The sequence below is a fragment of the Agelaius phoeniceus genome, chromosome 1, assembly GCF_051311805.1.
Source record: "Agelaius phoeniceus isolate bAgePho1 chromosome 1, bAgePho1.hap1, whole genome shotgun sequence".
NCBI lineage: Eukaryota > Metazoa > Chordata > Aves > Passeriformes > Icteridae > Agelaius > Agelaius phoeniceus.
This window is the reverse complement of record NC_135265.1, coordinates 26,453,743-26,475,449: the sequence shown is the minus strand read 5'-3', so window position 1 is coordinate 26,475,449 and position 21,707 is coordinate 26,453,743. Positions and strand designations below refer to the sequence as shown.

Sequence of the window (21,707 nt, the reverse complement as noted above, 5' to 3'; positions counted from 1 at the left end):
AAATCAACTTTAGAGGAGTAGAGTGGAGATGACAATGCTTTGGAGAAAGTACTACACATGACCTTTGCTGGAATGAGAAAACTGAGAGGGAAGATGTGCCTTGGGAAGAACACAGGTGAGAGACTGAGGTGTAATTACATCTAGTGCTGTCTGCAGATATGCTGAAAGAAAAGACTGGATATTGAAATATGAGACTTAATATAAACAGACTATAATGGGCTACTTGACAATAGTAGAGAAAAGGCCAGGGACATACCAGTTTTTTCTTGTGCTTTTATAACTACCAAGCAGTAACATTGCTGATATTAAAAACCAGATCATGCATAGCATTTCCGCCAATAGCCCCATATATCACACCATCAACTTCATTAAAATTGGGCATTAAACATGCAAGACGCAGTTCAATGTGTCGTGCATGTTATCAAAGTTATTCCTGGTTTTTAGAAGTGACAATAAAGGGTAGGATAAATTTCCCAGTGCACCCTAAGGATGCAGGCTCTAGTGAGGATTTGGGAGGTTTTGCTCTACCCTGGCTGTACCTACCCAGCCTTACGAAGCCGCTTTCTCCAAGTCATTTCTCAGTCTCCCTGCTTCAGTTTCTCCACTAAAAGATTTTTATTGTACCAAATGGTTTGTAACTATCATAAAGTACTTTATGAGATCTAGCTATGAACCAGGAATTCATCAGTTAGGAACCATCAATGAAAGTGCCCAGACAACAATTTGAGCCTAAGCAGACCCATCAAAAAAGTCTCTTCTGCATGGAGAAAATAAATGAAGATGTAAAGAAAGGCGGCTTACAAATGCTTCTGACGAACAAACAACCCACCAAAACAACCAAAGCTAGTACAAGGTTTGTCTACTATTTATTGTAGCTTTCCAAAGTGCAGAGTGACATTTAGATCTCTGGAAAAAACCTCAAGAGATAAGGTGTTCCTCCCCACAACCATTCCTCCTCTGTGAGCAGTGACTCCATGTGCAATCGCACACATTTATAGCCTGCCCTTCCAAGCAGTGCACAGCTCTGGGAGCTGCACACATGGCATTTGCAGGCTGCCTGTGTTCAGGTGAAGCTGTGCTGAACAGAAACATCCTACATCTATTCCTGATCAGCACTGGAGTCTATTTCTCACGCACAGGATGCTTCAGCACATTTTTCTTTCTGAAACCTAAAAATATCATTTCAATGGCTTCTTAAAGGTCCTTTTAAAATTCTATACACAGACCACACTTACTGCTGACAAACTGCATGACCTGAAGAACTTTATGCACAGTACTGCAGTTTTACAGTAACTCCACTAAAGCTGGCTATGAAAGCACACTGCATGCAAATTACCAATTGCTCTCTTGAAGTATTGGTGGAGAATTAGGGTTTATGTTTAACACTTCACATCCTAATGTTCAGAGTTGAATTTCATTTATTTTAGCACTCTAATAGGCAAAACTGTCCAATAACAAAGTTCAGGTAAGCACCAAAATCCTGTTTTACTCATCGTGCCCATGATTCAGAACTTAGTTTTGCACAGAAAAATCGTACATCCTCGGCAAATGCTTCCAAAGGTGTGAGTTTCGCATGGACTCGACTCTCCCAGACTAAATAAAGCAGCTTTAGGGCAACGCCTTAGCTCTTTTCCCTGCACACCACATAAGGCAGGGCTCGGAGCATACCTGCAGGGACAGGATTTCTGAGAGCTACAGATCGCCCGCCTGAGCCCACGATACCCGGAGCGCCCAGCGGTGCCTGCCGGGGCTCGCTTTCCCCACAGCGCCCCGGGGCGGTGCCGGTGCTCGGCCTGCGAGCTCCTGCCCCGCCGCGGGGCAGCCCGGGCCGGCGGCACACGGAGATAAGGGCACGGCTGTGGGCCCAGGCGGCGGCCCGCCGACGGGCAGGGCAGGGTAAGGCACGGCACGGCACGGCACGGGGAGGCGCATGATGAAACTCCGCGGCGTGTTTCAACAGCAGCTGCCGGCGGGGCGGAGCCGCGGCCGCCCGGGGCCGCCTCCTCCGTCCCCCGGCGCGGCGCGGACGGCGGCTCTGCGTGCGCCGGCGGCGAGCACCGGGTAAGGCAGCGGGGCGGGAGCGGCCGGGGCTGCGGCGGGCAGCGCCGGCCGGAGGGGCTGCCGGCCGGGGGAGCGGCCGCGGTACTCGGCCTCCTGCCGCGGTACTCGGCCTCCTGCCGCCGGCTGGCGAGGGAGCGGCGAGCCCGGGGGGATGCGCGGCAGCCGCCGGAGGAAGGGGCGGCCGTGTGGAAGGGCCCGGGGGGAGCGGGTGCGCGCGGGGGGAACCTGCCCCGGGTGCCCGCGGTCACCCAGAGACCGCGGGTTACCAGGAGGACGCTCCAGGTGATGGGAAAGCGCAGCTCCATGTGCTGAGGCTGAGGTCGCAGCGCCGTCGCATGCCCAGATGGGACAGATGTGGGAGGGGGAGCAGTGTTGTGCTGTGCCCTGCTCCCCTTGGCACGCTTTTGCATCCCCTGTGTCCCCAGAGCTGTGGGCTGTGTGGCTCTCTGAACCGCAGCCCTAAGGCCGCGTTGGGCTGATGTCTCCAGCGACATCGCTTGATCGGGAGGGCCCAGCTGGGGCGCACGTGCTCTGTTGGAGTTCGGGCTCGGGGAGCTGCAAGGCCCCTGTGTGTGTCTGCGGGGCACCGGGGCTGCGGCGGGCCGGGGGAGCTCGGGGCTACGGCAGCCCCGCTCCCCGCGGCAGCCCCGCTCCCCGCGGCAGCCCCGCTCCCCGCGGCAGCCCCGCTCCCCGCGGCAGCCCCGCTCCCCGCGGCAGCCCCGCTCCCCGCGGCAGCCCCGCTCCCCGCGGCAGCCCCGCTCCCCGCGGCAGCCCCGCTGCCGTCTGGGCCTGCCACGCTGCCGATGGGGAACTCCAGTCTAAACCTTAGGTTCAAAACAATTCCTCCTTGTCCTGTCACTACAGGTCTTGCTAAAGAGCGTCCCTCTTTGTTACAAACCCCCTTTAAATGTAAAAGCGACAAACTAAAAGGATGTTTAATGTTACTTCAACATATGATACTCAGTGACCAGCAATGATTTGTTCTATTTGTGCTCTATAAATAAAAAAAAAATCACAGACAGTCTTGCTGTATCTAAAGGTAAAACTTAAACCTAATTCCTTGCTGGCTAAAATTTGCTTATCGTACTTTGAGCAGGTTTTACTTCATGTTGGTTAAGTCTGCTATTCTTTTTATCAGGCCTCTCGGCAGTTAAGTGAGTGTTAGCCTACATCTGTTATCTGTGGTTTGTAGCTGTGTGGTGGGTTGACCTTGGCTGGATGTCAGGTGCTCACCAAGGCACTTCCCTCTTCAGCAGGATGGAATGAGAGGCAAGAAAATATGATGAAAAATAAAAAACCTTATGGGTTGAGATAAAGGCACTTTACTTTTAAGGAAAAGTGAAGATCATACACGAGCAAAAGCAAAAAACAAAGATTTTATTTTCTTATTCCTATCAGCAAGCAACGTCCATCCGCTTCCTGGGAAGCCAGGTTCAGCACACGCAGTAGTTGCTCTGCCTTTTATGCTCCTTTCCCTTAAATCTTTTATCTGGGCAGACATCAGATATGGAATACCCCTTTGGATAGTTTAGGTCAACTGTCCTGGCTACGTTGCCTTCCAAGGTCTTGCCCGCTCCCAGCCTTCTGATAAGGGGGAAATGTTGGCTTGCATTGATGCTGTGTGAGCCCTGGTCAGCAGTAGCCAAAACTGCTGTGATGCCAGCACAAAACACAGCACTCTGAGGGGAGAATGAACTCCCTCTCAGCCAGACCCAGGACAAAGTGTCAGCTCTTGCTTACAGTGTTCATGTCTCTGTTGAACAGGTTCTCCACGTGCAGCTAGAGCAAGAGCCTCACCATGTGTGGGATCTGGGCCCTGTTTGGGAGCGATGAATGCCTTTCTGTGCAGTGTCTCAGTGCCATGAAGATAGCACACAGAGGTCCTGATGCGTTTCGTTTTGAGAATGTCAATGGTTTCACCAACTGCTGCTTTGGCTTCCACCGGCTGGCAGTTGTTGATCAGTTATATGGGATGCAGCCTATCCGGGTGAAGAAATTCCCGTACCTGTGGCTGTGTTACAATGGAGAAATCTACAATTTCAAACAGGTAAGTGTTGTGTACATGGTAAGGCAATTTTTAAAAATTTTATTTCTTTTTTTTGTTTTAATTTCAAGACTAGTGGATATTCAAACATCTTTAAAATGTGTTGGACTAGAATATCAGAAAAGAAATGGGGAAGTTAGCAAAGAACTAGTATTTAAAAGGAAGTAAATTATCTCAATGAGCTGTAAATCTGGTAGCTTGTTTAGCAACATACTTTAATACTGAAAAAATGACGTTTTAATTAACAAGAAGGGCAATAAATACTTGCATCTTCAGGTTTGTTCAGTTGAAAATTAAGACACATTCTTCATTATCTCTTGGGGAGAAGAATTTCAAGCCTCTTTCTCCCCTTCTTCCCTCTTCATAATACAAATGCTTTTAGTCTGTCTTGCTCTTCAATTGTTTTGGGTCGTCATTCTCTCAAGTTGTTGGGTATTGCATTTTTATTATTGCCTCTCAATCTAGATGGGATATGTCCCTTAAGATATAGTGATACATAGTATGCATGCTTACATATTTATATAAAAGCAATAAGCCTTGGAGAGGTGTTTCCAGTATGCCACAGAAGTCTTTAGCTGTCTGCAGCAGAAGTCAGGTTTGTTGTGGGGTTTTTGAGAGCTCCCTAAGTCTCTTAGGCACAAAACAAGTAGCAACTCTTACATAGTTCCTAAAGGTGCTAAATGTCTCTGATGGATGTGATGCTGCTGCTAAACACTGTCAGTGTTCCTCAGTCCCCGTGTGAGATGTCCATGCTGCCTGTTATTGGCAAGATGATTCAGATCATCCGAATTTGATGTCAAAAGCAGCTTAAAACTGTGTCTCATTGTGAATCATGCTGAATCAATGTGTAAAATGTGTCCCATACTAAATGTGGTAGCATCAGAAACGTTTGAATAATCTGAGATATTATAGTACTTCTAATGCTAATTTTATAGCATTTCTGATGTCACATTTTTTAAGTCAGGTCAGGCTGCTGTCAGTCACATCAGTGACATCAGTAATGTCATTGGGAATTTGACTGAATAGCCAGGAGATTTCATTCTTTTTCCCAGTCTTCAAGTATCTGGCTGTTTGAAGGGTAAGACTTTGTCCTGCAGTACATGTGAAATCTATTATACCAACAGTCTGTATTACTTGCAGTGTTTTGCACTGTAGTTTTTCTGCTGTTGAAAACAGTAAGAATTATTCTCAGTCATGCTACACACAGTCTTGAGGGGACCTTAATTGTGCAACACTTGCATTGCCATCTACAGGAATTTGTTTGGTTGTTGTCATTACATTATGTACCCTCTTTCTTTATAATGAGATTTTTCTTTCAAGTTTGTGGCTGAAACCTACCTAAGAAAGGATCAATGGTGAAACAGGTGCCTTCCTCAGGGCAATGACTTAATTATTTTTACATAGACTCAGTTTGATCTGAGGCTGCCAATTGTTACCCATAAGTAACAATTAAAACTAAGGAACTTAAAATGTTAAAGCATTGGTTTTGTGGGTGTTTTTGGCTTGTTAGAGTTTTAGTGAAGCCCTTTCTTTCCCTCTGTTTCATATGTATTGAAAAGACTATTAAGAGTAGCACCAGAACATGAAGAATATTTGATCTGACTTAAATCTGACAGCTAATTTCTTCCTCTCCCATTTTATATGCCCAGGCAGAGTGAAAGGAATAGTTTGAGGAATGGAAGAAGATTAGGCAGAAGGAAATTCTCTGCATAAAAAAAGCTGAGGAATTGCAGTTACTGCATAAGTAAACCAAAGTTTATTTCCAAAGTACTTTACTCTGCAGAGATGTTGCACGTATCAATGTGTTTTGAGTTGTTCACTGTTTTTTTTACACAATGGCTGGCTCGTGCTTCTGAAGACCAGGGTCATGGGTTTGCAGTTTGACATCTCAGAAGTGTATCCCTGAAAACTTGCCTTAACATGAATTGCTTCAGACTGCATTGTCAGTCTAATTGCCAAAGAGATGACCCTGGGTAAAATTTTTTTGGTGGGTTGCCCCAGCTGGATGCCAGGCACCCACCAAAGCTTCCCTCCAAAAAGTGGACAGGGGAGAGAAAATACAACTAAAGTTTCATGAGTTAAGGGCTGGGGGAGATCACTCACCGAATACAGTCATGGGTAAAACAGACTGAACTTGGGGAAATTAGATTAAATTAAATTTGTTACCAACAAAATCAGAACAGGGTAATGAGAAGCAAAATAAGTCTTGAAAAAAGAAACCTTCCCTTTACCACGTTCTCCTTCCCAAGCTCTATCATCTCCTCCCCAGCAGGGAAACAGGAAATGGGGATTATGGTCAGTTTATCACATGATGTTCCTGCCACTGCTAAAGGAGATTTCTTCCTCTGCTCCAGTGTGGCATCCCTCCCATGGAAGACAGTCCTCCACAAGCTACTGCAGCATGGGTCTGTCCCACAGGAACAGTTCTCCACAGACTGCTCCAGTGTGGGTCCCTCTGCCACAGGCTGCTCCAGCATTGGTCCCTCACAGGGTCACAAGTCCTCCCAGGAGACCTGCTCCAGCATGGGCACCTCTCTGCACAACTCTGCAGGTCCCTCCCAGGAGACCTGCTCCAGCATGGGCACCTCTCTGCACTGGTCTGCAGGTCCCTCCCAGGAGACCTGCTCCAGCATGGGCACCTCTCTGCACTGGTCTGCATATCCCTGTCAGGAGCTGCTCCAGCATGGGCTCCTCTCTGCACCACTCTGCATATCCCTGCCAGGAGCTGCTCCAGCATGGGTCTCCTGTGGGTTCACAGCCTTTCTCAGGCATCCACCTGCTCCAGCATGGAGCTCCTCCATGGGCTGTGGGTGGGTCTCTGCACCCCTGTGACCCTCTGTGGGCTGTGGGACGCAGCTGCCTCACCACGGGTTGCACCATGGGCTGCAGGGGAATCCAGCTCTGGCACCTCCTGCCCCTCCTTCTCCACAGACCTTGGTGTCTGCAGGGCTGTTCCTCTCCTTGCAGTCTCACATCCCTCTTCTCTGGCCGCAATGACATCTGCACAAAAACTTTTCTTTATTCTTGCATATGTTACCACAGAGGCATTACTGTCATTCCTGGTTGACTTGGCCAGTGGTGGGTCTGTCCTGCAGCCACCTGACTTTGGCTCTGCCAGACATGGGGAGATCTCCTGGCAGTGTCTCACAGCAGCCACCCTTGTTGTCCCTCCACTACCAAAGCCAGGCCACCCAGTACAACTTTGAACACAAAAGTATCATTTCCTTCTTTGGCAGAAATATTAATATAACTTTTAAACTGTGATTTTACTTGGAAGATTATTGTTATGGAACAATTAATAAGCAGCCAATGTTTGCAAATGTTTATTTATGTTTTTCTTTATTTTTTTTAGCTACAGAAGCAGTTTGGATTTGACTATCAAACGTTAGTGGATGGTGAAGTTATCCTTCATCTATACAACAGAGGAGGAATAGAACAAACAGCATCCATGCTAGATGGTGTATTTGCTTTCATCCTTCTGGACACTGCAAACAGAAAAGTGTTTCTGGCGAGAGATACCTATGGAGTCAGACCACTGTTTAAGGTGCTGACTGATGATGGATTTTTGGGTGTCTGTTCTGAGGCAAAAGGTAAAGCCAGTTGTGTTTAGTGCCTAAATAATCTCAGGTATTTCTGTTGGGAGGCAAACTTCTTTGTTGGGCTTTTCTTCTTAGTGTGAAGAGAAAATGAACAGTAAGTTCAGTAATAGATCAGCTATGTTTACTAACGTAAGAACTACACGTCACTAAAATAAAAACAGCCAAGATGTTTAATTGTCCTTAATATCTCTAAAATAACTTGCTTATTTAACTAGAGTTTTTTGAGTTCTGGAGTCCTAGCAGTATTGAACTCAAGATGTTTTATGTTAGGCCACAGTTAAATGTAGTCTATTGACTTAGACTAGACTTATGCTACAATAAATATTATTAGACTTTGGTCTTGGTGTTACATAGTGAACTAGGTAATTATACCACAAGAACTGCTAATCTGTAAAAGCCAAGAATTTTGAAACCCTACTGAAATTTACTGCAGCATTGGGTAATTTCCCAGAATCACATACTTTATTTGATGATGATTTTTTTTTCTTTGAGATGACACATCACTGCTCTCCCTTTTAAAGTAATTATCACTAGTCCTGGTGCTATCATAAACAAATCCAAAGAGTGTCAAAAGGGAGTGTATTGCCTAAAATGCACTTTGGCTAAAGTTGACTTTCATTATTATTTCTGTCCCATGTATTGTATATCTATTTTATTATCAGACTCCAATGTAGGTTGACTCTTCTAATAGTACTGTGTAGTAATACTAGGTGTTGCACCATTTCTGTTGCTTGTGAAAAGAGAAGGGAAGTGAATGTTTTGGAGACTGTGTCCTTTAACACAGTAAATTACCAGTCTCTCTCTAACAGCAACTCGGTGTCCCTTTTGAGGATGTCCTCAAGGGGCATCCAGGTGACCAGTAGGTGCAAAGCATCCTCTTTCACAGGGGGAATGGAAATGAGGTTTGGCTGTAAGTGTTATACCTTGGCAGTGGAGTAAATCAGTCTAGAACCAATGAGTTTTGAAATCACTAAATATATGTCAATTAAGCAATCACTGCAGTGATGTTGTTTTATTGCAAACCCCTTGTTAGCTTGACTATACTTAATTTTAAACACAAAACAAGTTAATAATTGTCATTCAAATTCTCCTAAACATATTATACTTTGACCTGGCCATAATGTAGTCAGTTAGAAATGTACTTTTCCTAGTGCTCACAGGGATAAATTGCTACTTGCCAATTAGTAAAACTTTGCTTTCTCTGCTATCTGCCTCAGCTTGAGATGGCTCAGATCTATGTGTACATCCTGCCAGAAGCAGAATCATGCTCTGGCCAGGACTGATGATGACCCAGAAGGATTTTTTTTTTAATACCAGATTTAGGATCTGGAGAAAATATTTGTATATAGTTTTAGTAGAGTGGCTGTTGAGTGAGGGATGGCTTAACCATTTTAAGTCAAGAACATTTTTTCTGACATTTTTCTTTTTTCCCATTTTATGTGTAGGACTTATCAACTTAAAGCATTCAACATCCTTATGTTCTAAAGTGGAGCCATTTCTTCCGGGTCATTATGAAGTGTTGGACTTAAAGCCCTCTGGCAAGGTTGCATCAGTGGAATTAGTAAAATTTCATAGCTGTAAAGATGAACCACTCCATGTTGCATGTGATACAGTGGAAGCTCTGCCTTCAGGTAGTACAGCAAAGATTTTGCTACTTACTCTGATTTAAGAGTGAAAAAACCATAATCTTTGAATGTAAAATTTGTATTGATTGGTTTAAAAAAGTACTATTTAAGAAAAAAAACCAACCTGTAAGAACCTTTAAAATGTGGGAACTTTAGAATTGTTTTTGTAGGCAGTCATTACAAAGATGGACTTGAGTATCCTTGTTATCAAAGGAGATTCAGACAAATATCTTTGTTTCCTAATTAGCATCATCCAGCAAAGTCTAAGTAACACTTTTTGGACTTTTTTACCCTTTTCGTTTTTCTGAGCAGGTTTTGACATTGACAAAGTGAAAAGCAACATCCGTATTCTCTTTGAAAATGCTGTTAGGAAACGTTTGATGGCTCACAGGAGGATTGGTTGTCTTCTGTCAGGTAAGGAGCAAGAACCACAGTGATTCTGTACCTTTTCTCTCTTTTGCCCATTCTCTAGTAGTTAAAGGAAAGTATATTGGCTGTTCTGCTGCAATGTACCTGGAGTGATCTGAATCTTCATTTGCTTTTTAGAACAGGCAACAGAGAACTTCTTAGTTTGGAATAGTTTTCCAGTTTACAAGTATCTTGAAAGTCTTATGTTTTTTAAGTTTACTCTGGGCTGGGATCTTGGTTTATTGAGACACTGAGCATTTTTAAATAAGAAAAATAAATATAGTATTCCTGTTGAAAATCACTCAATATTCTTAAATACATGAGATTTATGCTTAGGTTGGTCTAAAAAGAAAATTTAATTATTACATTCACTTTGTGGAGATTGAACCTAGAATAAAGCCTTGGCATGTTTCAGAAGCAGGAGAATTCTTACTTCCCAACTGTGCTTTAGTCTCCATCCTAAACTTCCTTAATTTACCATATTACAGGAGACCATCTGGACCAAAATTATTTGCTACACTCTTTTGCAGATAAGGTAACAGCTTGTGGTACAGGAAGTTGTTCACTCACTTAGCTGGTCACTACTGTGATCTGATGGTTCAGTGTTACAGAGGTACTCTATAGAGATAAGGTTCTGTAACCATGGGTCTGACACTTTATTTCCTGTGTTTGTATGGCACTTGGTACTTGTGGTTAGAGTTCTGGAATGCTTTTCATGCATTCACTTTAATTACAACAGTAATTACACTCATTTGTCATGAATCCTATTAAATGTGCATCTGAATGAGAGAGAACTGGCCAGGAGATACTGCTGGACCATTTCTTTACTATGCAATCATATAAAGTAGGAAGAAGGTAAATTAAACTGGAAAATACATAGAGTTGGAAGATCTCAGTTTCAGTAAAAAAGCTTGTTTAAACCTCAAATTTCAAATATCAAATTAGAAGGCAGTCAGCAGCTCCTCAGATGCACATGCAGGAAGCAAAACTATGTGCCCATATAAATGATACCAGAGTATCTCAGTGCTTCACAAATTTGTGTATGCTTGGAACATCACAGAGAATTGCTTTTGTTTCTAATCATAGAGGGAATTCTTCACTGTCACAGTGGAAAACCTGGGTTTTTATTTTCCTGATTTCCACATCCTGAGCCCTCTGTTTTCTGGGCTCTCCTTTACTCAGAATTTGTATGTAATTTTGACAGGAAATAGTTTTTTTGGTTTTTTTTAGATAGCATGTCCACAAAGGGGATCAGGGTGGGAATTTATGGTAATGCAATTAGCTGAAAAAATACATGCAGACTATAGGAAACAAAGAGAAAAGGGTTTTGCCTCATGCTTGTCAGAACTGCAGGCAGATGTGGACAAACAGGTACTGTGTTTTGCTCAGTACTCTATAGGAGAACAGCAAGCAGAACTAGACAAGGATTAGCAGAAATAGTTCATGATAATTAGAAGGTGGATCCTTAGAGTACATTTAGGCAGCTTGTGCATCTCTTGGTTTTATTTTCTGCTTGTTATCCAAACCTGTTCAAATCCTTTCACTCCTCTCTAGAAAGAAGAGGAGAGAAAAAAAAAGAATGGAGTGGAACCCTTACATGAAGCATTCTGTTATTTTACTTAAGCAAACAAAAAAAAAAAAATCCATAGTCCTATCAGTTGACTGTCAAATGTGTAGGTAAAAGGAAGATAGGGAGTGGTTCTAAAATGGAGACTATAAATCCCATTTTAGTAGAGCTGAGAAGGGGTATATTCTCTAGTAGTACAATATGTTCAGTGTACTTCCTGTTTATCCTAAATAAGGAGTTCCACTGATGCTTCTGACACCAAAAGTACTGATAACTGTTACTGACAATGTTCCACTAAAGTTGCCTGATTGTTTTATTAACAGAGGTAAATGTGCACTTGTATGAGAAGTACCTTGTATTTACACAGCTTAAAAATGAAGCCCACTCATAGGATTCCAGTATCTAGATTCCTTCAGGGGGAAGCAAAGCATCATTCAAACACCTAATCAGATGATTTGTTTTGTTGGCAGGGGGCTTAGATTCCAGCTTGGTTGCTGCTGTTCTTCTGAAACTGATGAAAGAAATCAACATCAATTATCCATTACAAACCTTTGCAATTGGAATGGAAAACAGTCCTGACTTACTTGCTGCCAGAAAGGTATCTTAAACATTGCTTTCAGTTTGTTCTGAGCTACTGAATGCTAAACAGTGTATATTAATGGTGCTAACTTCATGGTATGGCATTAATGATAACACTGAAAATTCATTTATTGCTATGATGTAAGTCAGTTTGCAGTAAATCATTTAGTACAATGCTTGCTGCTTAATCTTACAAAAGAGGCAACTGGAACCTTACCTGTTTTCTCTTGCATTTGGAAAACTTTCATGACAGAGTCCCCTTGCATTGTTGTCAAAAGGATAGTACTTTGGACTTGTCTCAGTTCTGCCTCTGGGTTTTAGGGTAGGTCTCACTGTTATGGTTCCTATACTAAGGCATTTGTATATATGTTAAATATTGTAAGTTAATTATTACAGTTGTGTACAAGCCATTTGGCATCTGGGGTATTAAGCAGGCATTCATCACTTTTGTGATGCTGGTTTTTCTCCTAAGGGCAGATATCTGGAATATTTAGAGCCTCTACAGATTCTTTTAACATTTTAGGCAAGCAGCTGGATGGTCTGTTGCAATCATGATTGAACACTGTAATTAAGAAGACTATGTTCTCTCTGGTGAGCATACCACTGCAAGTCAGAGCTCTGCTAAGAAATGGCTTTCCTTGGCCTAATGTCATAATTTTCATTGCAGTAGAAGAGAGCGGGTGCTTTCACTGAATGTGTTTGCTTTAACCACAATGTTTGTTTATAAAATGTTTTAGTTGAAAAGTGATGCATTATTTTGACCTTTTGCAAACAGGTGGCAGCACATATAGGCAGTGAACATCATGAAGTAATACTTAATACTGAAGAGGGGATTCAGGCAATAGAGGAGGTTATCTTCTCGTTGGAAACCTACGATATAACAACAATCAGAGCTTCTATTGGTAAGATATTTTTAATGGCAATCTTTGGTTTATATCACCCAAATAAAATTTTATGCAAACTTACATGCTCATCTATTAGATTCCCCAGCTGGCACTGAATCTGGGGACTGGGACTCCAAAATTCTGGTACCCAGAGTTATCTGTAATACCACACTGAGGCAAAAGCAGTTATTTACAAATCCCTGACTCACAAAGCAACTGTCAAGAACTGTTCTTGAAGCTTTGAGATGAAAAGCAATAGTTACATGAAGAAGAAATGTTAGATCTGCAGGTCTAAGTTTTCTGCTCTAGTAAGTATGTACCTTGGAGGAAGGGGGAAATTGACAGGTTTTCTGAGGTACTGACAGCAAATCACAGTTACCCTTTCCTTGCATAATTTTGATACTAATGTGAAATATTTCTTACTGCCTTTTGGTAAAACAGGTTTAGTAACACAGTTTCTTATAATGTGTGCTTGATTCTGAGAAGTAAAGGGAGTCAGCAGCAGCTTCTAACAAAGCAGTCCCAGCCTGATGAGAGGGGAAAATCCCTAATCCAATGGGGCCTTTTGTGTAATGCAAGCTACAGCATTTTACCCAGTTAATCTTGTGTCATCATAAAGGAGTTATGAAGCCAAATAGGCAACACAGTTTTCAAAACTGAACTCTCTGAGTGGAATTTCCTCTGTGAAGATTTGATTTAGCAATATGAATGCATTTCTATAAAAATTAAAGCATTTTACTAAAACTTTTTTCTGTCTTTTTTTTTTTTAATTTGCTGCGTAGTATAATAATGAACTAGATCCTTTTCTTTAGATTTGTAATACTTTCATTGTAAAAGTGTCCCATTCAGAAAGATGCATTGAGTGAAAGGCATAATTCTGTTTTATAAAAAATTCTTTACAAAAGAAATTGAAAAAAGGGCTTCATCCAGTTCAACTCAGAGTGGTGGAGAGTTAAACAGCAACTTTTGCTTTTCCCCAAGGCTAGAGGGTTTCTTCAGCACTGTGCTGGAATTAATCACGCACTTAATTTTAAATGGAGCTAGAACAACTCCTCTCTCTGTTCCCATGGGAATCCTCCAGTGTTCCCAGTAGACACATCTTTCTGATATTTTGAGGGCCAAGTGTAAATACACAGTTTAGATATCTTTGCAGCACCAACTTAGTGTGGCTGTTGGTGGCTTTGAGTAACAATAAGATGCTACTTTACATCATTTTTTTGCTACAGAAGGAAGTGTAGGACACAAATTTCCTAAATGCTAAATTTTAAACTACTAGCTGCATATAGTACCATGTATGTAGATGTGCTTTAATAACTTTATAATTTTGTTTTTTGAAGGTATGTATCTTGTCTCCAAATATATTCGGAAGAAAACAGACAGTGTGGTCATTTTTTCAGGAGAAGGATCAGATGAGCTGACACAAGGATATATATATTTCCATAAGGTAAATATATTCACTATACAGAATGCCCTTGAGTTAGCTGCTTTTTCTGCCTTTCAACAGAACATCTGTGATACCTCAAGGTGTGATGTTTGAGAGTTGTCATAACTGTATATTTGTTGAGTTTTCTTCTGGGGTGGCATAAAATCCAAGGGATTTAATCACCTAAAAATAGCTTTCCTAATCTTCAGTGGTTCCTGAGACTGTTATTTCTTGTATGTAGTTTTTGCTGGTTTTGAGATCACTTGGTGGTCACTGCAATTCAAATGCAGGACAGCCAGCAGTGGTTGCCTCAGTGCAGCTGTGTTCCACCTGTGTGCTCCATGCTGTGTTTGTTTTCAGGCACCATCTCCTGAGGAAGCTGCAGAAGAGAGTGAGAGGCTTCTGAAGGAGCTCTACCTGTTTGATGTCCTTCGTGCAGACAGAACTACCGCAGCACATGGGTAAAATGTATTCCCTTGGATGCTGAGCACTCATAATTTAAAAGCAAAAGAAGATTAGGCAGGAAAAGACTACTGAGGATTTGTATGCCAACATGAAGTTGTAGGCTTAAGGAATTTGAGCAACAGTAAAGCACGCTGCCAAATTTAATCTGATCGGTGACTATAGGGCTCACTGTGTTGCCAACTGAAATATTTTTTGTCTAGGACTGTACTGGTCTTTACAGAAGCAGTGAATTAGAAATAGAAATATTCAGAGTTAAGGAGGGAAGAAAAACTTGTATTTGACTTTGAGGTCTTTGGAGGTTTAGTCAAAGAGAAATCTTTGAATCTGATGATTGTCAGAACTAAAACAACATACTGGAAAAGGTATGTGCATTAGGTAGCTGTCTGTAATAAAGAGATATTAGGATACAGTCTGTGTAACTGATACCTTGAAGAATCTCCAAATTGAGTGCTGTAGAAAATAGTATTGTTATACTCAACAGAAGCATTTTACTAAAAAGAAATACATTAATTAAACCGAGAACAATGTTGGAAAGCTGTCTGTAGGTAAGAAAAAATGGTATCTTTGGCAAAGCAAACAACTTATCTGTTGGGAGGCTTTTGTTGTATATTGATCCTGCCACAAAATGACTTGCCCAGCTTTTCTTGATTTTCTTGTGTTTTTCTTTATTAGTGCAGGAGACCTGCCATTTGCATTATAATTTGTTTTGTGCTAAAAATTTTCACCACACTTTGAAGGCTGTTTAATATCACGTGCTGGCCACTTTTGTTTTTCTTTGGACCAGCTGCACAGCACTGTTAGGAAGAAAGAACACTCATATTAACGAATTAAAACAGAATTTAAGGAGTTCAGATTTATGGAGAAAAGGGAGAAGAACTAATAGTAAAGAGGAAAGGATGAAACTACCCTTATCAGTTAGGAACAAGAATAACTATAAAGAAAGACTTGCAGTGCAAATCTTGTTACTATATGGAGGAACTGAGCCCTCAGTATTTGATTACTGAATACTCAGTATTGGGTCAATTTGTTTTTTTTTTTCGTAAGGTGGGTATTACCTGAAGTAGCTGAAACTTTTTATCAGAGTAGAAACTAAAGAGACAATGAAATTACTAGGATGGAGTATAACATTTCCTTTCATTTGTGAAGCTGGACAGCATAATGTCTCTTGAGCAGACACACCGAGAGGGATCCTTTCTGCTCAGGATGCAGTTACTGTCATTTTATTTGTTGCCTTCTGTATCCTTAGAAGCTGTGGTATACAAAAGCTGGAAGGCTTTGTATGTGTGTATCTATCACTGGTATAGGAGAGAACTTGTGTGAATGCTGTAGGGCTCCTTTTTGGTGTTTCTTGACAATGCAAACAAATGTGGATTTCAGAAATGGCAGCAGAAGTCCTTGCTTGGTTCTATGATATGTTTACAAATGCTGATACAAATCCTAGTGAGCAACTTGTTAGTCCTCTGAGAGGAAGAGGGTTTTTTAGAATGTGCTTTTGCATGCATGTTGCAATGGTTTTTGCAGATCCTATAGGACTATAGTCTGTAAATTCAAGGCATATGGCATTAGAAAACATCGTAGTCTTTAGTCTGTGTAGACCATACACCTCACTTCACAAGTTGGTGAATTAAATTCAGGTAGTTGTAAATGTGCAAGTGAAATTGCTTCCAAGTAAAAGCAGAAAACCTGGTGTTTATGTAAAAGACAGGGAAAGCTTAGCTGCTGTGGAATTTGTAAGTAGATGACTTGTTGGATTAATTCAGTATCTTTTCTATTTATTCCCTCTGCTTAGCCTTGAACTGAGAGTCCCATTTTTGGATCATCGGTTTACTTCTTATTATTTATCTCTGCCAGCAGAACTGCGAATCCCAAAGGTACATAAAACTAGGGTTGGATCCAAATGTAAGTTTACAAATTCACTGATACACGTTCTAAGCATGATTGCTGAGTTCAATGGTTAAGTCCTCCACCCAAAGTCAAGCATGCTCTTAAATATTTTATTGAATTGTTGGGAGCCATTTAATGATCAAAACTTTTGAGAAGAATCCATTTCATTAGTGTTTAAATCCAGATCTTTGCACTGCAGTTCCTGAGACTCATGACATTGTTTTTTGTTCTGCAAACAGAATGGAATTGAAAAATACCTTTTAAGATTGTCCTTTGAAGATTCCAATTTACTTCCCAAAGAAATTCTCTGGAGACCCAAAGAAGCTTTCAGTGATGGTATAGCATCAGTAAAGAAATCCTGGTTTTCCATTCTTCAGGACTACATTGATCAACAGGTAGAATACCACTTTTTCCTTTCTCACTTAAGTGTATTAGATATGGTTGCCAGTGGGAGGCAGCTCACAGGCTTAGTTGAGAGAATAAATCAGGATGCAGCAGTTAACTTGAGTTAACTTGTGCAGGAGTAAGACAAACCTTAATCAATGTTCTTCTCGATGTCTGAGTTGATTGAAGACATTGTGATCCTAGTTAGAAATGCTAGCCCCTGCCAGAAATGACTGTAAGGAAATGAACATCATTTAAGTGTCTGGATTGCAAATTAGATTGTATATCAACAAACACAATTTCTGGGTTACAGGCAAAGCAGCTGCTTCAGCTGAAGGCACTTGCATGAACTTACTCTGCAGCTGAGTAACAGCATAATGACCTTATAATGTACTTTCTTGTTTGCATCATTCATTTTTCAAAGCCATCCCTAGCTAAGCCTTTTTGCTTTTTAAAGCCTCTGCTTGCGTTGTTAACCAGTGAAGACTTACAGCATTTTGACTCTGTACAAAGGATAATCCTCTCTGGAGTGCAGAGGTAGTTTAATCATGGAGAGGAAGGAATAACACCATCTTTACACCAGAGCTCTGTTACATGGAAATACGTGTAGTCAAGCCTGTGGATGGGAGCTTGTCTGTCCTACCACCAACTCTTTCTTCCCCATTTTCTGGTTCCTCAGGAAAGAAAGTAGTTGGGTCAAGCAGCAGTGTTTTGCTACCTGTTTGAGCCTGTACTGCTGTAGGAGCAGCAAATCTGTTTCACAGACATGAAAATTTAAACAGCGTTATGGCAGCCAAAACTGCTTATTGAAATTGCCTCAACTGGTGCAACTATTTATCCTTCCTTTCTCAGCCAACTTAGCAACTGCAGGTGTCTTTGCCTCTGCATCCCAGGTCTTCTGGTTGCTAAGAGCATGGTTATTGGTGTTGATTATAACAGCCAACTCTTCCCCAAGCTACAAAAACAGCCTAGGAAGCCTGTTGGCAAAATGATTGCTTTAAGTTTTTGCACTTGTTTCACAGCAAAGGAAGGGTAGGAAAGAAGTGTCTGTGACCTTACTAACAAAGGTGGTTGTGTCCCAGAGAAATGGGCTTCACATTTCCTGCAGAGAAATACCAACAGCACTGGAAGGAAATACATTTATATATTTGTAAAGATCAAGTGAGCTAGTGACACAGGTTTGTTTGACCTGTCAAACCTGTGCCTCTAGAATAGACTTTTTTTTTTTCCCAAAACTGTGGATGTTTAGTGGTTGGTGAATCCTTGTGTGTCTTTAAAAGTTGAAGATATTTGCAGCTTAACTTGAGTTTTGCTTGTCTGTAGGTTGATGACCTTTTACTGGAGAAGGCAGCGGAGAAATATCCTTTCAATCCTCCTAAAACAAAAGAAAGTTATTACTACCGCCAGATCTTTGAAAAGCACTACCCAGGGAGGAGCAGCTGGCTGCCCCACTACTGGATGCCAAGATGGGTTAAAGCTACTGATCCTTCTGCACGCACATTGAAACATTACAAGTCAGCTACCCAAGAATAGACTGTTCCAATAATCCTCAAATAAAAGTGCTGCAAGTGTTTTGTGTGCACTGTGCTTTAAGAAAATCAAACAAATTATGCAAACATAAAGCTTAAATCATCTTTAAGATGTACCTTGACAGTGCTATTGGAAATGAAAGCTCTCTGTTGTTAGTGTACTATTAAAAACTTATGCTGCTGTACCAAAACTTTGTAATTCATGGGAAAATACTTTCTGGATAAGGGACTGCTTTATTTGACAGCTCTGTTTCTTATGTAACCTTGATTGTATTAATTTTCCTTGAAATCATTTCATCTATTTTAATGTGAGTTTTGTTTTGAGGACTTGAATCAGGCTGATGCAAACTGCCGCTGACGCTCTGAGCAAAGGGGAGTTGGACTCTAGCTATCTGGTGATTTGTGTTCCTGGGACTTGGATAGTATCTGTATTATTCTATTCTGAATATCCTTCTACACACTCCTGAAATCCTTGGTTTAGTTTTCAAAAAGTATTTACATATTCCTAGCTATGCAGAGATGCTTTCTAGAGTTTGAGATGCTCCTGGGTGTGAATTATATGAATGGCAATCTTATTTGTTAGCGTGAAGCTACCAGTCAGCTGTTCTGTAAATATACCATCAGTTGAAAGATATTGTGACTGTTATCAAAGAGCAGAATGGATAAGGGAAGCCAAGTTATGTCTTTGTTTCTAATTCAAGGACTTCAGTTTTTATAAATGTATTTATTATTCTTGAAAAAACAGAGTGTTAACTGGGTGATGTGTATCAGTCTGATGGAAATTGCATGAGTAAGTATTTTAAGAAATTTTTCATTTATTGTGAGTTTTCTCACCTGTATGATGAAGAAAGGTCAGCTGTGTTGCTGCTGAACCACAAGTGGCCAACTGTGTGGGTGAACCAAACCTGTTAACTATAGGTTGTAGTTGGAGAAAGCATCACTGACAACAATGGGATCAGATGCCTTCCTTGGAAAAATGGGGGAAAAACTGCTTCAGAAATCGCAAGAACTTCTGATACTCTACTGAAAAAACACCTGAAGTTTTACCCAAGATTACTTTTTATTGACTACTTAGCTGTGTGGGTTACTTTTGTGAAGGTAACTTAAGTATAAGGGTGGTCAAGAAATACATATGTGTGCTGCAGATTGACTTGATTAGCATCATGCTCTTTATGAAAGCAAGTCTTTATTGTCACTCTTGACTAGGAAACCAAAGCCATTTTTTATTTAAAAGATTAAATATAAGCTGTTCTGATTTAAAACCTTCACAAAATGCCTGGGTGTCTGTTTGTTGCTCCACTGTAATCCTGCATTTGAGTCTCTATCCCAGAAACTTTACTGAAACCTTTTGGTGGCACCACAGCACTTGTGAGCTGTCTGTAATATATTCCTGCAGCCTTCTTTACTTGAAGGCCATGTGCTTGTCTTTTTGGATTTCTTTGAAGCAGTTAAGAATATTTTGAGTTGAGAGGGAAGTGTAGAGTACGTGGTTGGGTACTGATGTGTACAGGTAAGATTTACTACTCACTGTAAACTTCCAAGTCTGTGATGAGAAAACAGTATTTGCCTGAAGTGAAAACAAGCTCAACATATTTTGGGATCACTGCTCAAATGCACTTTCTGCTGCAACAATGCAGCATTCAAGGAAATTCAGCTATTTTTTAAAAAATTCCTAGTACATTGGAGATTTATGTATCAGGGCAATATTCTAGACTGATGATTTAGTTATTTTAGCTTTTTGCTAATGTGCACAGGAAGAATACAGTGCTTGCTGCCTTGTCAAAGGTCTTGTGAGTGTAAAACCTGTTCATTCCTTCTCCATGTATGAAATTCTACAGCCTTTTTGGTTTCTGTGATACTATATTTTCTCTATTTTTTTCCCTTTAAAATAAAAGATGAGGCAAAAAAAAGGACAAAACAAACAAAAAAAAAAATTAAGACAAAAACATGCAGCTACTCAGGGCCATTTGCTAGCTGCAGCCATGTTTGTAGTTTGTCACAGGAGGGAACAGGATGCAGATCCAGGGTGCAATGCTGTCTAGTTATATTCTAGCTTTCTTCCTGCTGTGGTAGCCTCTTTTTCTCACTCTGTTTGTTTTGGATAAAATTAATCTGCACAGTTCTGACAGCTTGAGTGTATTGGTTTGGGTATTGTGTCAGGTGAGGATGAGGAATTGAAGTTAGTGGTCCACCTGGGGAAAGCAGGGATGAGTATTTGCTTGGCTTGCAGGACTGATGAGAGCTGAGGGACAGCCTATAGGGTTCTTGCAAAGTGGCTAAAAACATGTAGGGTTTTCTTTGTTGATTTGGGGTGGATTTGTTTGGTTTTGTTTTAATTTGGATCAATTCAGTTATTAAATTTTATTCTCACAGCAATCTTTCCTCCTTTTGAGGAATGAGAAGTTAACAGTTCCAAAGAGAGCACTGCAGGGTCTGAGACCTGCCAGGTGCTTAAGGTGCTCCCCATGCCCTTCATCTCTTTAATAAAGCCTGGGTGCTGGTTTAGCCTCCTGTTGGTTGCTTGTGGGGAGCCTCCGTGGGTGTGCCACATCCCAGAGTTCCTGACAGTGGCTCTCTAGAGAAGTTCCCCAGTACAAACCAGCACGTAAGATTCAAGAGCACTTGGCAGGACTTTAGGACCCTGAGTCCATTGGTCAGAGTTTTTTGATGTGGGATGGTTTGAAATTAGGTAAAATTCTTGAAACTCTGTTTAAAGCCACAGTAAAGTGTAAAAGCAGCCTGTCTTAGAGTATTGGAGGGGTGGACTTATTTTTTTTTTTCTGATAGAGACCTAATTTTTGGCTCCCATTAAGAGAAGTTGTGAAAAGAGGATTTGATACAAGGTAAGCCTGTGTTTGACCTAGCTATGGAACAGTGTCTCCAAAGGAGAGAGCAGCTGAATTGTGGGAGAGGCTGCTTATTTCTGTAAAAATTATACTGTATGTTCCTCAATGCCTTTCCATGGGATAGCCAAAGCACACAAGTCACCTGCATCATGCCTTCACAGTCCCTCATTTTGGAACTTTGGGCCTTATTGCTTTTTATTTATGTATTTACATTGATATTGTGGTTGACAGAATGGCTGTAGTTTGGAAAGTCTTAGTTTTGTGTAAGCCTGTCTCTGGATGCAGGTAATGTGCAGAATTGTATTTTTATTTTAATTGAATAATTTCAATTTCTTTTCATTTAAAGGAGTAATTTAATTTTTTTATTTAAAAAGCTTGTTCCCAGCAAAGGGACTGCTGCTGTGCTTCT

At 41.2% G+C, this 21,707-nt stretch overlaps 1 protein-coding gene across 1 annotated transcript; it reads left to right on the top strand.

The window, feature by feature from the left end:
• The first annotated feature begins 1,923 nt into the window (after positions 1–1,923).
• ASNS (asparagine synthetase (glutamine-hydrolyzing)) lies at positions 1,924–19,725 on the top strand. Its single transcript, XM_054632022.2, has 12 exons — positions 1,924–2,061; positions 3,826–4,108; positions 7,458–7,695; positions 9,150–9,335; positions 9,642–9,743; positions 11,775–11,902; positions 12,659–12,785; positions 14,105–14,211; positions 14,551–14,651; positions 16,445–16,526; positions 16,779–16,934; positions 18,247–19,725. The coding sequence occupies exons 2-12, from the start codon at positions 3,860–3,862 to the stop codon at positions 18,454–18,456; spliced, it is 1,686 nt and encodes a 561-aa protein (XP_054487997.1). The 5' UTR covers positions 1,924–2,061; positions 3,826–3,859; the 3' UTR covers positions 18,457–19,725.
• The last annotated feature ends 1,982 nt before the right edge of the window (positions 19,726–21,707 follow it).

Excerpts from the sequence above, each read along its gene's own strand:
- ASNS (XM_054632022.2), top strand. The coding sequence starts at position 3,860 with ATGTGTGGGATCTGGGCCCTGTTTGGGAGCGATGAATGCCTTTCTGTG. Across the intron at positions 7,696-9,149 it reads TGTCTGTTCTGAGGCAAAAG|GACTTATCAACTTAAAGCAT; the intron begins GTAAAGCCAGTT and ends TTTTATGTGTAG. Across the intron at positions 14,212-14,550 it reads GATATATATATTTCCATAAG|GCACCATCTCCTGAGGAAGC; the intron begins GTAAATATATTC and ends GTTTGTTTTCAG.